This window comes from Larus michahellis, chromosome 2 (genome assembly GCF_964199755.1).
Source record: "Larus michahellis chromosome 2, bLarMic1.1, whole genome shotgun sequence".
Lineage (NCBI taxonomy): Eukaryota > Metazoa > Chordata > Aves > Charadriiformes > Laridae > Larus > Larus michahellis.
In genome coordinates this window covers 144,749,167-144,768,088 of record NC_133897.1, presented here as the reverse complement: position 1 = coordinate 144,768,088, position 18,922 = coordinate 144,749,167, and the positions used below count along the sequence as shown (strand labels likewise).

Genomic DNA, 18,922 nt, shown 5'->3' with positions numbered 1-18,922 from the left:
GAAAAAACCCAAGTCTGTTAGACTGTCTTCAGAGTTGATGAGTCACAAAATGCACCAGCCACACTTGTCTCCCCATATTGAAAATATATACCTTTAAAAAATGGACAGTAATGACAAGATGCCCCTGACTTCATCTGGGAAGGATTTCAGCATTTCACCATGTCGGCCACATTACAGATTTCAACAAAAATCACAATAGCCTCTGTTGCCAGGTTTTTTTAATGTTTTTATAGATAAACAAAGCACACATTTTATCTTGAATCTCTTGGGTAAATTAAAGCTTGCAGAGAAGCAGCAGTCCACAGAACAAAAAGCAACATGGGTATGGAGGGCTGCATGCCTAAATTTACCACCGGAGTAACAATTCTGTATGCCTGCAGTCACCCCTCTGCTATGCCAACCTGCTATAGAAATTGAAGATTTAAGCATTTGCCAAATATGCATTCAACCAAATGTTGAAATAAAGGAATAAATGCAGTTGAAGTGTAATAGCATACACAGATATTTCATACCAAGTAGATTTAATAGATTTGTAAAAGGTGATTTTCAGAATAAAATATGCAACTTTGGTGAAGTTGAAAGAATGTAAGAACAAGGAGCTAGTATCAGGCATATTTAATTAATAAAATAAGAAAACCCCTACAGTAAATGCAGTCATTTAATCATGTTTCACAACATTATCTCCCAGACAGCAAACAACCACGCCACCACAGCTATAGGAAATTCAGAAAAAACATATAACAAAATTTTTGTCAAGTAGGTTGAAATTGCAGTTATATGACTTCAATTAAACTAGCAGAAAAGGAATGACTCCAGTGATCATTTTTTTAATAAAACATATCTTTAGTCCTCATATATTAGCCAGTGAATTTGGACTTGAGAAATTTAACATCATACAAAGACTACAGTGAACTGCATAAAAATCTGTCTTACGGTTTTCCAGTCTCATTAGTCATGGGTATAATTCAGATGAGAGTTACAGTTTCAATTTTAAATAAGTTTTAAGGGGAAAAGAACTGTCTAATCAACTCCTTATGAGTTACATAAAATGTAATTCAGGTAGCACCTTAAAATTCTTACGTGCATTGTTTTAAAAACATTTCTATAGTTTTCTGTGCCTTTATCCTACGAAACAGAGATTTGGTTGTACCAGATCCATGTCTACATCTATAGGAAAGTTTACTCGTGAAATTCCATTTCCCTATAATGCCGGCAAAGACGCGGAAGTACACACAGCACCTATCACCACACATTTCTCCCTTCCTCGTGTGCATAGAGATCATCGTCTAGGAATGTAGGAAAGCCGTGTAAAAGGTGTGATGGCTGGGATTAGGCTTTGTCAACAATCATCCTTCCTTCATCAGGCTGCTCTAGCAGCAATGGCATCAGGCATCCTGCCCTGGGTGCGGAAGAGGAAAATGTGCCCGTTCATCTACTTAACTCCTGGTATTCGTTGGCTCTGGCAGCTCCCCAGAGCAAATATTTTTTTACATGGAAGACCCAGGGTTCCCAGAAGCGCTTGGAGACACTGGCTGAGCAGGAGACTTCCTGGTCTCTTGTGGCACACAGACATGACTGAACATGAGCTCAGTGCATGAGACAACAGCAGAAGCGGGGAAATGTTTACTCTGTACCACAATCCATCACTATAGTGGTCTTTGGAGTGCAGCCTTTCCTGAAGTCCATACCGACTACCTCAACACAGGCAGGAGTTCAGATAGCAATAACTGGCAATGCCTTACACTGCTGCAGTTGAAGCAGTTGAAGGGAAAGAGGGTAAGTTTGTGATTTGGCAAATTCACAGCACAGACATTGGGCTTCTTGTAAAGATGATCCCGTAAACACACAGAGCAGGGAGTAGCTGGTGGATGCACGTGAACCTCTGGGCTTGGCAGGGCACCAAGAGTTGACTAGTGGTGAAGCAAGCAAAACCCAAACACAGCCAGGGAAAGGTAGAAAACACATTTCTGAACAAGGAGAGAGAACTGGTGGATAAATGTTGCTAAAAGAAACCTGGGACCTGAACAAAGGACGTGTTGACTATTTGATTCCTCCTGTGCTAGCAGAGGTGACATTATGAGAATAAACTAGACTGTAGTGTCAACCAGCAGACCCCATCAGCTTCTCTTCTCAAAAGGCTCCAGCTGTTTTAATTAAAAAGATACACAACAGTTACCATGCCTGAAGTTTTTCAGAAGCAAGCAGTGAAATTCATCCATCAAAACTGACTGCATCTCTAACTCCAGTGGGCTCTCTGCTGCAGTCAGGAGCCTTAAAATACTACGCTTGGAAAGCTGACACTGCCATAGGACCACCTTCTAAAGACCTTTCTCTGTTATGGTAGCTATTTAGTTCCCTCAAGCTCTTTTTAAGGATAAAAGTACCACGTTTCTAGCGGTGGAGCAGGAGGTGGCTTTGGCAGGGCACTCCCTGGGGTGGGAGCAGGGCAAAAGCGCCTGTGGCCTTGACTGGGAAATGTCCCTCGGCCAAGCGGTGCAGGAACACCGATGGATTGGGAGCAAAGAGGCAGCACTGGCTAAAGCTCTGAAATCATCGGATACGTACTACCTGCTTCTTGCTCAAATAGATTGTACACAAGTATTAGCCTTGAGAAAGACCAGCACAGCGGCAGCAGGAGGCTTGGAATGGTGGGAGAGGAACACAAATACCCCCTTCACAGAAACTGGCAACCAACATCCAGAGCAGGATCGAGTCCCACAGGCTGTCTGTCCAACCTGTATAGCCAACTAAAGGCAAAATATGGCACCGAAATAAATCTGGGGTAATTATGTGGTGATTTTTTTATGAATAGCTGCTTAACTAGGCTTTCAGCTCACCTGGAAAGGCAGGTACTTTTGTAAACCTCATGTGACACGGGGACAAGAGAAACTGTGTTTCAAATGACACCAGCACATTAACCAGACCAACACGAAAATGCTGAGCTAAATGGAACTGGCCATCTGCAGAGACACCTTTTTTGCACTCAAACTAACAAATGTGAAACTGGAGAATTATAAGTGCAACCTGAAAACAAGTTGGGTTTGAGGTTTCTAGACTCTAATTAGCAACACTGCTAATTGTGGAAAACTAGAAAACCCCCATTTGCTTGGGTGCTGCCTCTCCTACAGCTTCCAAATGCCCTCACACCACATCACAGCTCATGCAACGCCCCATGGATTCCCTTGGCTTAAAGACGGGAACCCCTCATCCCTTCTTCCCTATAACATACCCCAACGCCTTCCCATCATCTCTAAATTACCCCGAACAAAGCTTTCACTACCGCTGTAACAATATTTGCTACCTATCGCACAGAGTTTGCAGACAGATTAACAGGGAAGAGGATTTGATGCTTACACCAAAGCTACACGTGTGCTGGTTAACCAGGCGTTCATCATCAGAGGGAAAGGATAAAAGTGGAGTTTCTTCCTGCTTGTCCTTCAGTTGGGACGTAAATGCACTCGCCCATCTCTCCTCAATCACCCATTTGCAAAGAACATATTCTAAATATCTCTATGCCTCTATCAAATTTAGTTAAAATTGATCAAAAGGTTAAAAACCGCAGAGGGCTGGGGAGGGCGGCAGCTGCCAGACACTGCTGCAGGCAAACTGCGCATTGCACAAGCTTTCTGCCTCCGACACCCCGCCTGCAGTTATGAAGGGTAGTTTCTTCAGCATCAGAAATCCCCAGCTAATAGCAACAGCCCCAGCTCTGCTCAAGGAAAGGGAGTTGACCAGTTCAGACCAGCTCATGAACTGCCTCAGCCCCTCTAAAGATGTCTTTATTCTGAGAAAATGGAATGAGGAGCGATAACTGGCTGAAATTTTCATCTTTCTTCACATAAACAACTTCTGTGGCAACACTTCCAGTTCTTCGCTTTTTAAGCACATTAAGCCATAAAGTAGCTCACCACAGATCATGCCGATCAGCAGCATATATAAGCTTCAAGAGTTCCAGGAAAAAAATACTGTTTTTCTTTCCTTCGTGCTTCATTAAACTTCACCGTTAACTGGGAGAAAAGACCTCTTTGGATAACATTTGTCAATGCGGCCACTAGTTGGTGAATTTTTCTGAAATTAGCTTCTAGAAAAACAAGCAATCATAAGAGTAGAGTTGATATGGAGAAGCTGATACGGGTGCACAAAGGAAAACACTTCTGTTCACTCAGGTCCAGAGATGTCTACAACCACTGTGGGTACCAACAGGTGCACAAGCCGGTGCTGACCTTGAACTATTAGTTGCTGAAGGGGATGTTTCCAGAGTGAAACTGCAGCCGCACAGAGGAGATGAGATGGGGTTCAGTTTTCTGCACAGGGTGGTGGTGGAAAAGCCATGTGGAGGAAGATTCACCATGCTGAAATATAACCATCTAAAAGTCGGTGTTTGCTCTGAATTTGCTGCCTGTGCTTCCTCCCTGGAGAAGGAGAGGGAATGGCACCACTAGCAGCTACCCCTTCCCGTCACCCCGATGGGGGAGATAGGCAGGGAGACATTACAGCTATTAGAAGCAAAGCATCCAGACAAACTTCAGACTTTCCACTTTTTAGCTTTTCTACTTTCCAGGTCTAACTGAATCATTATAGGTCTAAACAGTCTTCAAAAACTAGAGTAGTTCGCAATCTGGCCCTATGTTTTTTAGGTACTACTCTTTTGAAATGTATATGTGGGATTCTACATGAATTAAATCTTTTTATTCCACTCTCCGGTAATATACTATGGAATTATTTCAGTTCAGTCTGGCCTTCCTGTAGCTTCCTTTCTCTCAAAAAGAAACACCATCCATGTGAAGTCAAAAAGTGAAATGGAAAAAGTCCTACCAAAAGGCTGAAGTGCTGAAGACTCTGTGTAAAACTACTTGAGACTGTGCTATTGTTATGTGTCCTTATAGGGAACGTGTAACTATTATGGTGTCTGGAAAGCTACAAAAACATGGTACAGATCTGTCAGATCAATTTAAAAAAAAAGCCAACACTGAAGATTTAGGAAATATAAACCCTAACACATTAAGTAACTGCTTTATTTAGAAATAAAAGCAAAAACTGTTAAAAAATTTTACTTGAGGCAAGAAAATCTGCACTGCTTAAAATAAAAGGTAACCTATGCTTATATATATATAAAATATAAAACATAAGTTAAACTATAATTTTAATGATTTTTTAATAAATTCATGTATTTGGCCCCAAGCCACTAGCTATTAAATGGCTTGGGAAGGGGGTTATGTTGAAAGTACAGAACCGTATTTAAACTATAATCATTCTTCAGGTAATACATGGAATTATCAAAATCCTAATGAACCGGCATAACTTGTGTCCGCCATCCAAGGTGGACCCATCCAAGCCACATCCAAGGGTCACAGTGATGTCATGACAAAGTGTTATTAGATCATCACTGAAAAAACCTGCTTAAATAGCGTAGTAATATCTCGCTTTTATGGAACCAATGGACCATGGCAGAAGTAGTGGCAGTTGTCCTCATTATATATGTTACAAATCTCATATTCAAAAATTCATATTTCAGAATGCTCACTTCAGCTTTAAGCTGATATCTCAGTATCTGACAGATCAGTTATACCATACGCAAACACAGTTTTTATGGCTACGCAATGGACCATGGCTTGAAGACTCCCAGTAAACAGTAAAATAAATCTACACGTGCATACAGACAAGCCAGTTTAGTTGTCTTATCACCATGCCAAATGCACTTGGTGGACTAGTCTGAGACTAAATTTATCAGGGTCCAAAAGGATATTAAACCACGTCTCCACAGTCCAAAATATAATGCTCACTGAAAATAAATAAAACTCATTAATTTGTTTCTCACACAATCTGCACATCTGCTATTTTGCTTTCCTTTTTGTCAGATTCTACGTGCATCATAAGATACAAAATCTGCATTAACCAATCTGCTATGGAAGACAGTTTATGAAAGGCCCTATCCCACATGGTTATCTACAGGTTAGATGTGATGACCCAGAAGTCCTCTCCCAGCCTTACGTCCCTGCAGAAGACTGGTAGAAGAAGAAGAGCTTAACACAACAGCTGGCCAGAACAGAGGGCATCAGCAAAGGCTCGGCATTCTCCCAGCTGAGAAAACAGCATTTCACCACAGGTTGTACAGCAAACACACAGGCTACTACCAGAGGAAATCAAATATTTGAACAAGCAGAGAGTGATGCATTTCAGTCATGCATGAAGGGAAACCCTATGAATAAGAATTACACAATGTCACCATGAATTCGCCCTTAAAAGACACAAAACAGTTTATTCTGAACGGAATAGAGTCAGCAAACACAGAAGCATAATTGTTTTTTTTTTCCTGAAGGTAGAGAGAGGACGGACAATTTTCCAAGAACCATAAAAGAAAGATTAAAAAACACTAAAAGAAGGAGTAGGCCTGGATTCTTCTGTAGAGGAATCTTCCTTAGTTTACTTTTAAAAGAGCAAAAATTAAAACAGATCCACTTTGGTTTTGGTCACAGACTGATATTCCAATCATTCCGAGGCTGGGAAAATGAGAGATAAGAGGTTCAAATAATGCAAAATAAAGGAACAGGAATTCACAGGGATGTCTGATGTTCACCACTGAAATATGAGAGTGGCTAATCACATAACAGAGCTTGTCTACAAAGAGCTCTTCAAGAAACAGTGAGATTGTTCAAGTGCACAAACCCTTCTGATCGGAAGCAGAGAAGGCTAGTTTCTTATTTAAACTCTGCCAGAGCTAAGAGCAGGAGCGGCAGCTGATTTTAGTTTTTAATGAACACATGGTGCATTCCTCTTGACCACAGGTTACAGTTCTGGAAAATGGGAATGATGAAGAAAAATAGATTCCATCTGATTAAGGGGGAAAAGCATCCTTAGCTTTCAACTTGACAATCTAAGAAGTCTGTTTTGAACTAGTTTTCAGGGGCATAGTGACAAAAGCCCATATGGAAGTAAAACCAGCAAAATACTACAGATCAAGCAGTAAGACTGGAATTTGCAGTTTGGAGACTAGAAATCAGATCAGGCTGCATCAGACTGGGAACAGCAGGACACTCAACCAAACTGGCTGGGTGTCTGGAGAACACAGGTGGATGACTATGCAACCACAGCTCCCTCTTGCATGTACAGCAACTCTACCTCATCTTACCTTGCGGACCACCTCTCCCACCAAACACACCCTATGTAGGCATACATAGAGCATGCCCTTCTACAATAACATGCTGTCTGCAGCCCACTTCTACCCACAGGTCAGATGAAGACCATGAGTAGACGAAACTGGCCTTTCAGATCCCACACAGGGGAGCTATGCAAGCCAGGAGACAGTAGGCTGAGCAAGTCCACACTGCAACAGACATATCCAGGCTAGAAGCTGCCTTTTCCTTTTTCTCTCCTTCTTTATCTAAATTTACCACTGATGACATGGGCATTTAGTTCAACTCGCACTTCTGCTGAGCAGAAATTCTGGAGGAGGGAAATGAGCAAGTGAGGGCTGACAGCCTGTGTACTGCAATACCAACTTCGGAAATGTCCAGCTGATCTACAGACCAAACTCCAGAACCCACTCAGCTTGTCATCCTGCTGATTACCAAAAGAGATTCAAAGAAGTGATCTCTGGAAAGGGAAGGTGGCTCTGCATCCCACAAACCTATTGTAGCAGGATATTATGGTGTGCAAGGCCTCAGTGTCAAATGTTACTCGATGAGCCAGATGAGCCCACAACATTGGACAGGACACCATTGTTAAACCAAATTTGACAGAACTGTATTCTCGTAGTGACGAGACTCAAGGGTGTGCTTCCTCTGACCTGGATTACATTGCCAAGGAAATCAGCTGTCACAACGCGAAGCAGAGCCCAAGCACACAGCAACAGAAAAGCAGCGTAACCAGGAAACCTGCCCTCAAGTGCAAAGCTGAGAACACAGTAGCTTGATGGTATAGATGTATCTATCAATATTCAGTGGAACAAGTCCAGGCAGGATACAAATTTATTTAGGAAGAGCATTCAAGGAAGAAAACAAAGCAATTGAAATACATACATTGGAAATGCAAACTTCTGTGAAACTTTGAGTCAGTTTTACTGAATAACTTTACACGTAGATGAAAGGAAAAAGACCAGAGGCAAGATCATTGCCTGTATCCAGTCCTAGTTACATGTTCTTGAGAAAGACTTAGACAAAATTGTCTTGAGAAATTATCAAGAGAGAGGTAACGGGCTGGGAATTAAAAATTAACTGAGTAGCTGCTGTACAAGCAACATGTAGGACAGTGAAAGATTTAGGAACATGTTTGATTAAAATGTCTGCTTAAGAGTTAGAGAAGAATATCAGAGGCTATCTGTGATTTCATGAAGATTTATCTTCATTAACAGGGAGGAACTCATTAAGAAAAAATGAAAAGGAGTGACTTCCTTCTAAGTTACCTAGATATTATATCTTATACTGAACTTTCATTCTGTGATGATGGTGACCATGCAAGCTCAAAGTACTTTCTAGATCATTGACTGATGTGTTGCTTTTGGATGATCCCTGTGAGGAAAGGAAGAGTTTAACAGACAAATTTGCAAAATATTTATACTAAGTATGAATATTTGTGCTCAGAGGAAAGGATAAAGTAGAAAATCCAGTTTAGGCAACATGCAAAACGTTCTGCAAATGTAATGCATTAAAAATATTTTGATTTAATTTAAAATGCTTTAAAATTAAATATTTACCCAGATCCTTAATGAGTGATAATGCTTCCCATGATATAAATGCTCCACCACCGTCATCCATAGCTCCCTGCCCAACATCCCAGCTGTCCAGATGTCCACTGACCAATACAATCTGGAAAAGCAATTATGAGAAAACATATCTACATGAAAACACCAAATCAGAAAAGTCAGTTCAGCATTTAAGCACTTTAATAATTTTTTCATAAATTTGGCTTTGTAGTTTAGAGCAGGAGAAAGGAAATATTTCAAATAAAACTCTCGTTCTCTAGTCACTGAATATAAATCTGGGACAACCAAATGCATCCTACTGCTTCAAACCACTGCATGAATCAAAGTAGATATACTGTAAGGAATGTGTAAATGAAAGGTTTTGTCTCGTACATTAACAAAGTGCACACTTTCCAGAGATACAGGACTACTACATTGCAGAATGGTGAAAACTTCTTTCATGTTATGGCTATTTAAGCCCTTAGGCATGAAATTTGATTAACCCTATTTCTGGGTGCATAAGTAAGAAATATAAACTTAGACTGAAGTGTTCCCAGACACTGTTGGTTTATTATATATCTATGGTACTTGCCACAGAGGACCTCTGATTTATTACTGGATCCCCTACGTGCTACAACAATGACAAGATATTTTATAGTTCCATTAGTCATAAGGATATTTTAAATTAAAAACTACGGGGTAGTAAGTCCCAGATGGGTTTTCAGCAAAGAAAGCTTTATGGCTACAGTGGAGTATAGCAGTATACATTTCTCCAGAAACACCCGCTTTCAGATCTGAACTCTTCAAATGCTGTCAAGCAGCATCAGACCAATACCAGAAGCGAGACCGTTCCCTAACTGGACCTGAAGCTGAAGGGCTGCTGGATCTGTGATTGCAATGGAGATGTCAAGGAGGGACAAGAACTCTGAGCAGGCAGTGTGGTACAATGATGCAATCGGTCAAAAACAAGAGTAGGGAGCCACTACAGTGCTCCAGGAGTCTTTGAAGAACTGGTACCAGGAAAAAGTGCCCTTGAGATAGGGTGGAAGTGGAAGCATCCAACCTATGATAACTCAGCACTGAGGAAAAACTGCAGAAGACCACGTAGCTTCTGTCTGTGTGCTGCCCAGAACCGGCCATACGCGAAGGGATGCTTCCAACTCCCCAGTCAGCTGATGTCAGTCAGCTCTCAGAGTTATGGGCTCTAGAATGAGGTGAAAAATACTTGTTCCTCCTCCCACCTTCTTCTCCCTAAGGGATGAGGCTCTCCTAGCATATCATCTCAGCTTTCATATATGCAGGACAACTACTCTAGCACTGATAATGAGAACACAATGAGTTTTTCCTGTTATCGAGTGTGCAGCTAACATTGCAAGGAACTAACTTGGGGTCCAACCATGAAAACCTCTATTTTCCACTTCACATGAGAGAAATCTTAGTAAGTTTCCACCGATTACTAAAAATAGCACACAAACAGATCATGGCAATGGAGTGCAGCAAATATGAATTCATAGGAGAGCTACCAGGCTGGTGAGGGGTCTGGAGACCAGGTCATATGAGGAGAGGCTGAGGGAGCTGGGCATGTTTAGCTTGGAGAAGAGGAGGCTGAGGGGAGACCTCATTGCCCTCAACAACTACCTGAAAGGAGGTTGCAGAGAGGTAGGTGTTGGCCTCTTCTCCCAGGTGAATAATGACAGGACCAGAGGAAATGGTCCGAAGTTGCGGCAGGGGAGGTTTAGATTAGATATTAGGAAGAATTACTTTACTGAAAGAGTGGTCAGGCCCTGGAACAGCCTGCCCAGGGAGGTGGTTGAGTCACCATCCCTGGAGGTATTTAAGAAACGTGTAGATTTGTCACTTCAGGGCATGCTCTAGTGGCAGAGATTGTAGGTTGTTTGGTTGGACTTGATGATCTTAAGGGTCCTTTCCAACCATGAAGACTCTGTGATTCTGTGATATAGCATAACTAAAAGGCCCCTTTGCATTAAACAAGGGCCAAGACAAATTACTAGTCATATATATTGTATTGCCATATGTCCGACCAGCATGCACCAAAACTCTTTACATTTAGAAAATGCACTATGAAATGTTTATAAATGTGTGCATTATAAATAACAGAAGCATCATGCTTTAGAAGCTGGAAAAGCTTGTGATCAAAATCTGAAGAGCAGCTCACTCTTTCCTTCTCAGATGTTTCAACTCTCTTTTGGGGGGAGGTACCCAGCCTTACCCAGCCTTAACTAAACATGTGCTTGCTTTCCAGCACCAGCTGATTTTCTTGGTAGAAGACAGACATGCTGCAGTCTTTATTCCAAAACGTCCCCTCCTTCAACAGCACTTAAATGTGGATGGCAGGCCCCTCTGTAAAAGCCTCAGGTTTACTCAGGAGGTATTCCTGCAATTTAATGTCATGATCCTCCCAAGCCCAGCGTGAAAGACTGCAAACAGCATGTTTTCCGGGGATGCTGCCCTGCAGTAGAAGTACTTAATCTGCAGCAGCCCTCTGCTACAATAGCAACGTACCTTGAAACCAGATAATCTAAGAAAAGCCATGCCAGCTTTGGAGGTAGAAACCTTTTGGGAACAAGAGCGGAAAAGAAGTGCTCACTGCTGTACTCCTTGCTCTTTTTGTTTTCTTATAAGGGAGAACTGAGCAGACACACCCGTGCAGACACTCTTGCAGGCGGTGCAGGCAAAGCATCAATGATCCTGCTTTGAGAGCTTGGGATGCACGTGCAGCCCCACTGCAACCTGCCCAGGGAGGACAGGGCTCAAACACCACCACACTTTGCGGTCGACTAATGAAGACTCATTACTGTCCACTCAACACAGAATTTGCAAACAACAAATTAAAAAAAAAAAACAAAAAAACAAAAACAAACAGACACAGAAAAGGCTCTGAGTGAAAGCACAACTGTCTGCAGTGTAAATTTTGTCTATTCCACAACTTCAAAATCGCCATGTGCTTTGTTTGTTCTTAAAGCAAAAATTTATTTTAAGAAGGTAACTACTCACTTTCCTGGGAAAGAGAGCTTCAAGCTCAAGTGAATTATTTAGAAGTTTGTAAACTCACATTGAGAACCAAGCTTATGATAGAAACAACGCTTTGTCTTTGGCAGTGAAAGAATACTTCACTAATGCTGTTCCCTGGCAGCAATCTCCACATGAGCATCTGAGAGGGAATTACTCCTCCTTTCTGTGAAACAACACATATTGCAACAGCAGGAAATTCTGAATCAGAAGAAGGTGGTGTAATCCCACTTGGGGTTACAGACTCCAATCACAAAGCATCGTTACCAGCTCCAGAACATTACACCAAACCAGATCAAGGTTCAAATGGATTGAGAAAGTTAGATAATTTTATGGATGAACTTCTACTTAAATTTACTGATGCCAAGCGCAATTACATAAATACAACCAATGTACTTCTATGTGAAAGTTTTTTCAGAACAGTTGGTTTTTTAGCTATCATGCTTCTGCAGCAGCAGCTAAAATGAAAGTTTCCACGATCCTGCTGATAGCTAGCCATAGACATTCTTAAAATAAGACACAGTCATAAAATAACAAAACCACTATGTTTATCTTGGTCTTTAAGTAGATATAACGTGTCTGGGCAAGGAATGGAAATATTTCTGAAATTCGCTCTAAACCACTACATTATTTAAAATAATATTATAAAATAATAGTATTATAATTCTCTGTACAGTTGGGCCAATAACAAAGGCAGTCAAAGCTATCATGTAAATATGATTATTGCATTTTCCACACCGCTTTCAAACCTGTTACGTGGCTCTCAGCTTCAAATCTACACACAGACTAATCACTTACATTTGCACAAAACATCCCCATAGAAATGTCAGCACATGCCAACCGAATGTACGCATTGCAAGGCAATGTATGTATATGTACGTATAAGTATTTGGTTTAAATATACAGAGAAACTACAAACAACTGTATAGGACAGTGCAAATCCAGCAATACACATTTGCCAAATTGGCAAAAAAAAATTTAGGATAAGACAGTTTGCATGCAACATGGCAACTTAAGATTTGTCCTTCCTGCAGCGACACAGCTAAGAAATGCTACTTAGACACAATCCTGAGACTGTGCAACAGAAGGGAAACTGCAGGAAACATTACAAATAGAAGATGACTTATTCTATTTCCTTCTGCACCAGCATTATGACCTCTGTTGGATGCCTTTAAGTCATGCCCCGCATTTCAATCAAGCCTACTGAAATATTTTGAAATTTATATTCTATTTTGTATATTTATATAAATATCTATTTATATATTTCATATCTTAAAACCAAGAAGATTAGGAAGAGGAACCACCCATTCCCATGCATCTGCATGGAGTTATCATGAAGTTATCCATTTCTAGAACAGGATGGTTTTTGCCACTAAAAAATAATCTCTCATTCCATATGTAGTCACATATGTCTACTGCATTTGTCACGCAGTAACTTAATAAAATGTAGGTAGTTACCTTCTGCTTGGTTAGAGGGAATTTTAAGAAAAGTCTATTCCATTTTTAGTTAGAATCATAGAATCATAGAATGTGTTGGGTTGGAAGGGACCTTTAAATGTCATCTAGTCCAACCCCCCTGCAGTAAGCAGGGACATCTTCAACTAGATCAGGTTGCTCAGAGCCTCATCAAGCCTGGCCTTGAACGTCTCCAGGGATGCAGCCCCCACCACCTCTCTGGGCAACCTGTTCCAGTGTCTCACCACCCTCATTGTAAAGAACTTCTTCCTAATGTCTAATCTAAACCCACCCTGCTCTAGTTTAAAACCATTGCCCCTCGTCCTATCGCTACGTGCCCTTGCAAACAGCCCCTCCCCAGCTTTCCTGTAGGCCCTCTTCAGGTACTGGAAGGCCGCTATAAGGTCTCCCCAGAGCCTTCTCCTCTCCAGGCTGAACAACCCCAACTCTCTCAGCCTGTCTTCATAGCAGAGGTGCTCCAGCCCTTTGGTCATCTTCGTAGCCCTCCTCTGGACCCACTCCAACAGGTCCATGTCCTTCTTGTGCTGAGGACTCCAGAGCTGGACACAGTACTCCAGGTGGGGTGTCACGAGAGGAGAGTAGAGGGGGAGAATCACCTCTCTCGACCTGCTGGCCACGGTTCTTTTGATGCAGCCCAGGATGCGATTGGCCTTCTGGGCTGCAAGCACACATTGTTGGCTCATGTCCAGCCAAGGCTTCTTTCTACGCAACATTAGAGATCATAAATATTAAACATTAGAAGAGAACTGTAAGTAACATTTTCAATCACAGAATCTAATCTAGAATAATATTTGTATCAAGTTGTGAATACCAGCGTGCAAAGTTATTTCCTCTCACTGAGGTAGATGGTAATGGAAGAGTAATGAAGTCATCATTCATCTTTGCCCTTCATGGATGAAAAAGACTTCATGGATGGAGGTTAGGGTCCACAAAGTTGGACCTATATTGATGGAATATGGCTATCAACACATTCTCTTAAAAAAGCTTAGTAATAACTTTAATAATCCAAACGACTGAAAAGCATTTTTGCTTACACCTTCCTCTAGCAGACAGGGAAGATAAGGAGCACTTTAACGTGCATGGAGAGGACAGAAAACTTGACAAGTATCACATACACAGAGAATGAGATGACCAAGAACTAAACAGGGTATCAGAACCAGATCAAGTGTCTTTAGTCAAGACACATTCAAACCCCACGTGTCTGTGTGCCAAAACTTCAAGCTAAAACAGTGGAGTGCTCTAGATTGCAACTTGAGTTCTTTTCAACTGCTCATCCACATTTTCAGCCAAATACTGTCACAGGTTAGTCATTTGCTCAGGCAACACAGGTCTACGGTGTTCCAGCCCAGTTCCCAATTACCTGGAAACTCATGAAAAGCATTTATATTAAAATTCCTGTGGTTCTTTTTTCTCCAGTTTGCTTCTAAATGGGTCCATCTTAAGCTCTAGGTACCACAATAAGGTCTTGCATTATTTGACTGGATATGTTTTCTGCATGGATCCCCTCCCAGTGCATAGGATATTTGTACAATAATTAACCTGCACATATGAACAGCACAAACAGTTGATTTGTGTTTGGACCAAAATTAGAGGAAAACAGAAGCCAGATGAGAATTAGGGTCCCCTATTCAATCAAATCAAAAAAATGTCTATAAATTCTCTCCTTCCCCAGGTACTCATTACTCTTTTTACTCACACAAACACTCTTTCACTTCACAATTTCCTATTGTCCCCAGTCCCAATGAAAATTTCTGACGTTGACTAAACCACAACTTCTTAAAAACTCTCAATCCCAGCTTCTCAGGCAGAGGAACCCAGCACCAAATTCAGGCCTGTGCTCTTAAGCACGGGGATTACATTTTAAGTAATCTACCCATTTGGATAGCATGACAACTATGAACGACCAGATGGCTTCAGTTTGTAAGGATCTAAAGATTTTTTTCATTTCATTGTGTTAACAGCATGAGAATAAGGGAAAAGAGAAAGGCAGCATATCATGTACCAAACTAGTGGGCAAATAAAACAGCTGGCAGAACTAAATTTAAGCCCATCTTGCTTAACTTGCTTTCAAAAGTATGATTAAATAAAGTCTTCGTACACATAGATTTGCAAATTAAGGGTAGTAAATCTGGCATGGCAGTTTTAGGATGTATTAGCATCATCCATAGCAGTGCTTGCAAATATGTTCTGGAAAACGGCAACACCAAGCAACATGCTTTTCTATTGCTTATCCACTCAGCAAAGCTCACACTAGCGTCCACAATCATCTCCCTCTTTTAAAGTAATTCTTAGTCTGCAGACTGTATTCTCTTTCTCAGTTTTAGGAAAAAGTTCTGTCATTTTAGTGGAATAAAATGTCAGTGTGTAATCAGGTTTTGTGCCCTGGCCCATTCTCTTCCCTTCTTCCCCAAACCTTTCTCTCTTCAACTCACAGTAAAAAAAATGACAAATTATCAGTTATCAACTCTTCCTACTTGGTAGTTCATGTCCAGGCAGAACTCCATTCCTTTATACAAAGCAACAATCCTCAAGTTTTAAAATATTTACAGTAGTTATTTATTTGCATCACGCTGTAAATCAGTCTCTGTCTTTTCCATCACAGGCCTTCCGAAAACCAAACACATCAGAAGTTGTAATCCTACGTCCTGCAGCAGCACACAGACTGCTGCAAACGCATCACACATCGTCTTCCTTTCTGGAATCCAAGCCAGCTCTTCCAACAGCAGGATAGAGCCTCAAAGGAAACTTCTCAAGCCCTACAGAATAAAGACAACCATTTAAAATGGTTATATAGTTCTTGCAGGGATACCGCATTTTGTATCTATACCACCATTGTTTCAAGCTCAGCATCTCAATGCTTGGGGAAGACAAAACTGACCAAGTAAGTTGAGTGCCCATCAGCAACATATGGTATGGGATTAGAATTAGATTTACATGCAAGGTTAGATACATACGTACATAATATACATATATTTTAATATAAATTCTCCTGTTTTTAAAAAATGTGCAGTTCATTATTACCAGAAAAAAATATGTTTATGTTTAAACATAGGTCTACTCTTTTGAGTGTAATTCCATCAACTTCAACAGCTAAATTCAAGACGGAGTTGTATCAGAGATGTTCAGTTGTAAAAAAATGCTTACTTGGTAAAAACTCTTTGTGAAAGCCTACCCTGACATTTTCCCAAATATTTCTTTTGGGCTACAAATATGTGAAAAAAGATTTGTGAGTTTCTGCACTTGCCTTTAAGAAAACACTAACTGCCTCCAGTTAAACTGCAATTGGATTAAATCATGCCCTGAATGTAAATCAGGAACATTACCACATTTAGTGGATTTTATTTTGTATATATAAGAATATTTCTTCAAATTAGTTTTTAGCTTTGGTGTTCAAATAATATGACTTCACTGTACAGCTCCTTTTATTAGATTTCACGCACATTAGGAATGGTTCTCAAATAATCAGTCTGGCTGTCTCAACCAATTTACAGTCCTAAAGATACAGTGAAGTTCAGAAAGAAAAAAAATGATTAAAACAAAAACTGTCTTTTCTACTTAACATGTAGTGTAGTAAGTCTTCCAGGCTTCCGATTAAATGATAGATCTGCACATGAAACAGAAGTGACTCACTTAGTCACACAAGAATCCAACCCTATTATTGCTAAAAAGCTGATTAACCTTCAAAGAGCCTCTGTGTCAGAATATACAGTAAACTCGTTAAAGCTGAATCTCTACTTTATAAAAGTGATTGAAAATAAAGTGCTCTCGGAAAGTATTGCAACCAAACCTCCCTGTTTGAAGTGGATCTCAAAACCACTGAGTAAAACAGCACGGGCTGATATCATTTATGGTATATAAGACAGTGAAGGAGAAAAGTAGCCTGAAAATAAGTTATTACTGATAAGGGAATTGTAGTAAAGGTAATGGGACATAGAAACTATACGAGCACTCAAAAGATAACCAAATACTGAAATGACTACCCATTTCTTCTGAAATGTTGGATTTTAAGACTTAGCATTTCCATATTTAAGTTCCCTAGAATCTTTTATTTCCTATTTCCTGAGCTGTAACATTTCAGAAATAATACCACTCTTAATAATACTGTATTTTGAAAATAAGGATTTTAATTTATACATTTCAGACCACCTCTAAAGGTTTCAAGAGGAAAAAGTCCTATTAATAACTTCACCTAAACAAAACCAGGTTATCACCAAAATGTCGCCTACCCTTGCATAAAACTGGTGTTGTAGCTGCTATTTTTCTAGTTCAAAGATTAGCAAAGAATCTGCAAACCCCCACGTATGAAAACTGAAACAGTGTCTGGCCTGATGTGCAGGGAGAAACAATCCTTTTTCTACACTTACCGAAGGAAGACTTCCCTTAGACACGTAGTAGATGATTGTGTATGACGAAAGGGATTATTTTATAATCTAGAGACTCTCTGTATTTATATATTTTTCACTTTAGGGACGTATATGCTTGTACCATATTACTACAGGTCTAGCAACATTCACAAATGTTTTATCTTTGCAATTTCTTTTATCAGATATCAAAATTAATCTCAGCTAAAATAAACATTAATGGCTAGTGCTACTTCTTTAACTGAAACATTTACAAAACTGTCCTACTTCTACACTATGATACCGTGAAATACTGGCAAGCATCACTTTCCAAAATTGTAGAAATTGTAGATTTGTCTCAAAAAAATTCCAAAACTATTTTTTCCTCTCCAGAACACTAGTGGACCCCTTAAGTCAGCCCCCGTGCCTAGCTAGCACTGCCTTAGAGCATTGTGATGACCCAAAACGTCCTGAAAGCCATCCTGTGTAGCCAGCTCTGAACTATCCTCAAGAAAATAGATTTTCTTGTACAAATCCCCCAAGAAGATTACTAATGGAAGCAAGTCAAAGCAACCCTTAGATGGCTGTAATAATATCAGAGGACTACAAAAGAGGAGGCTGCAAAACATAACCTTTATGTCTCGGTGCCGGACACTGAGCATCAGAGAACACCAGAGGTCGGAAGGGACTTCTGGGTGCTCATCAACTTCCACACCTCGCTCACAGCAGGGCCACCTTAGATCTGATTGTTCAGTCTTGTCCAGTCGAGTTTTGAAAATTTCCAAAGATGGAGATGCCACGACCTCTCTGGACAAATTGTTTCAAAGTTTGCTGTGAGGATAATATTTTTCCAAATACTTATCCTAAGCCTTTTTTAAAATGTGCTCTACTGAGCCCTCACTGCAGCTCACGGTCAGCTCACAAGCCTGTCTCCTAATTTTACATCTCCAGAAACTTAATTTTACTTAATCACCACCAGCTGAACATAATGGAAATGAAATTCCTGCCTTTTACCACACCATTGCCCCTCACCATTATATTTACTAAGTGGAGTCCTGATCACATAATCAGTTCTCCCAAAACTGCCTCATCATCCCTCTTCCACAGTCACAATGATCTATCAGAACTGGTGATGTCTCTTGTCCTTGCTACTCTATAGTGGGAGGTGGGCTCCATGCCTTTCTGCTGTGATGGCAAAAACTTCCCACTCTCCATCATTAAGTATTTTCACGGTCACAGATTCAGAGGCCTGTGCTCACAACTGCCACTCCAGCCTAGGACGGAGGCTCTTCTGATGCTGTCTTATTACTCCACAAATCCACGTGTACACCAGGTTCCTGCCATTTCTTCCTCTGCTACATAAAGTATTTCATTGCGAAGCATGCTAAAACACTCC

The 18,922-nt window shown here is 40.6% G+C and overlaps 1 protein-coding gene across 3 annotated transcripts in view; it reads right to left on the bottom strand.

Annotated features, from left to right (window-relative positions):
* The window catches only part of CPQ (carboxypeptidase Q), a 162,507-nt gene that overhangs the window by 52,894 nt on the left and 90,691 nt on the right, over positions 1–18,922 (bottom strand). For all 3 annotated transcript variants that reach the window (XM_074577490.1, XM_074577488.1, XM_074577489.1), the window contains one exon: positions 8,693–8,804. In XM_074577490.1, coding sequence (XP_074433591.1) covers positions 8,693–8,804 — 112 coding nt within the window. The remainder of the gene's footprint in view (positions 1–8,692; positions 8,805–18,922) is intronic.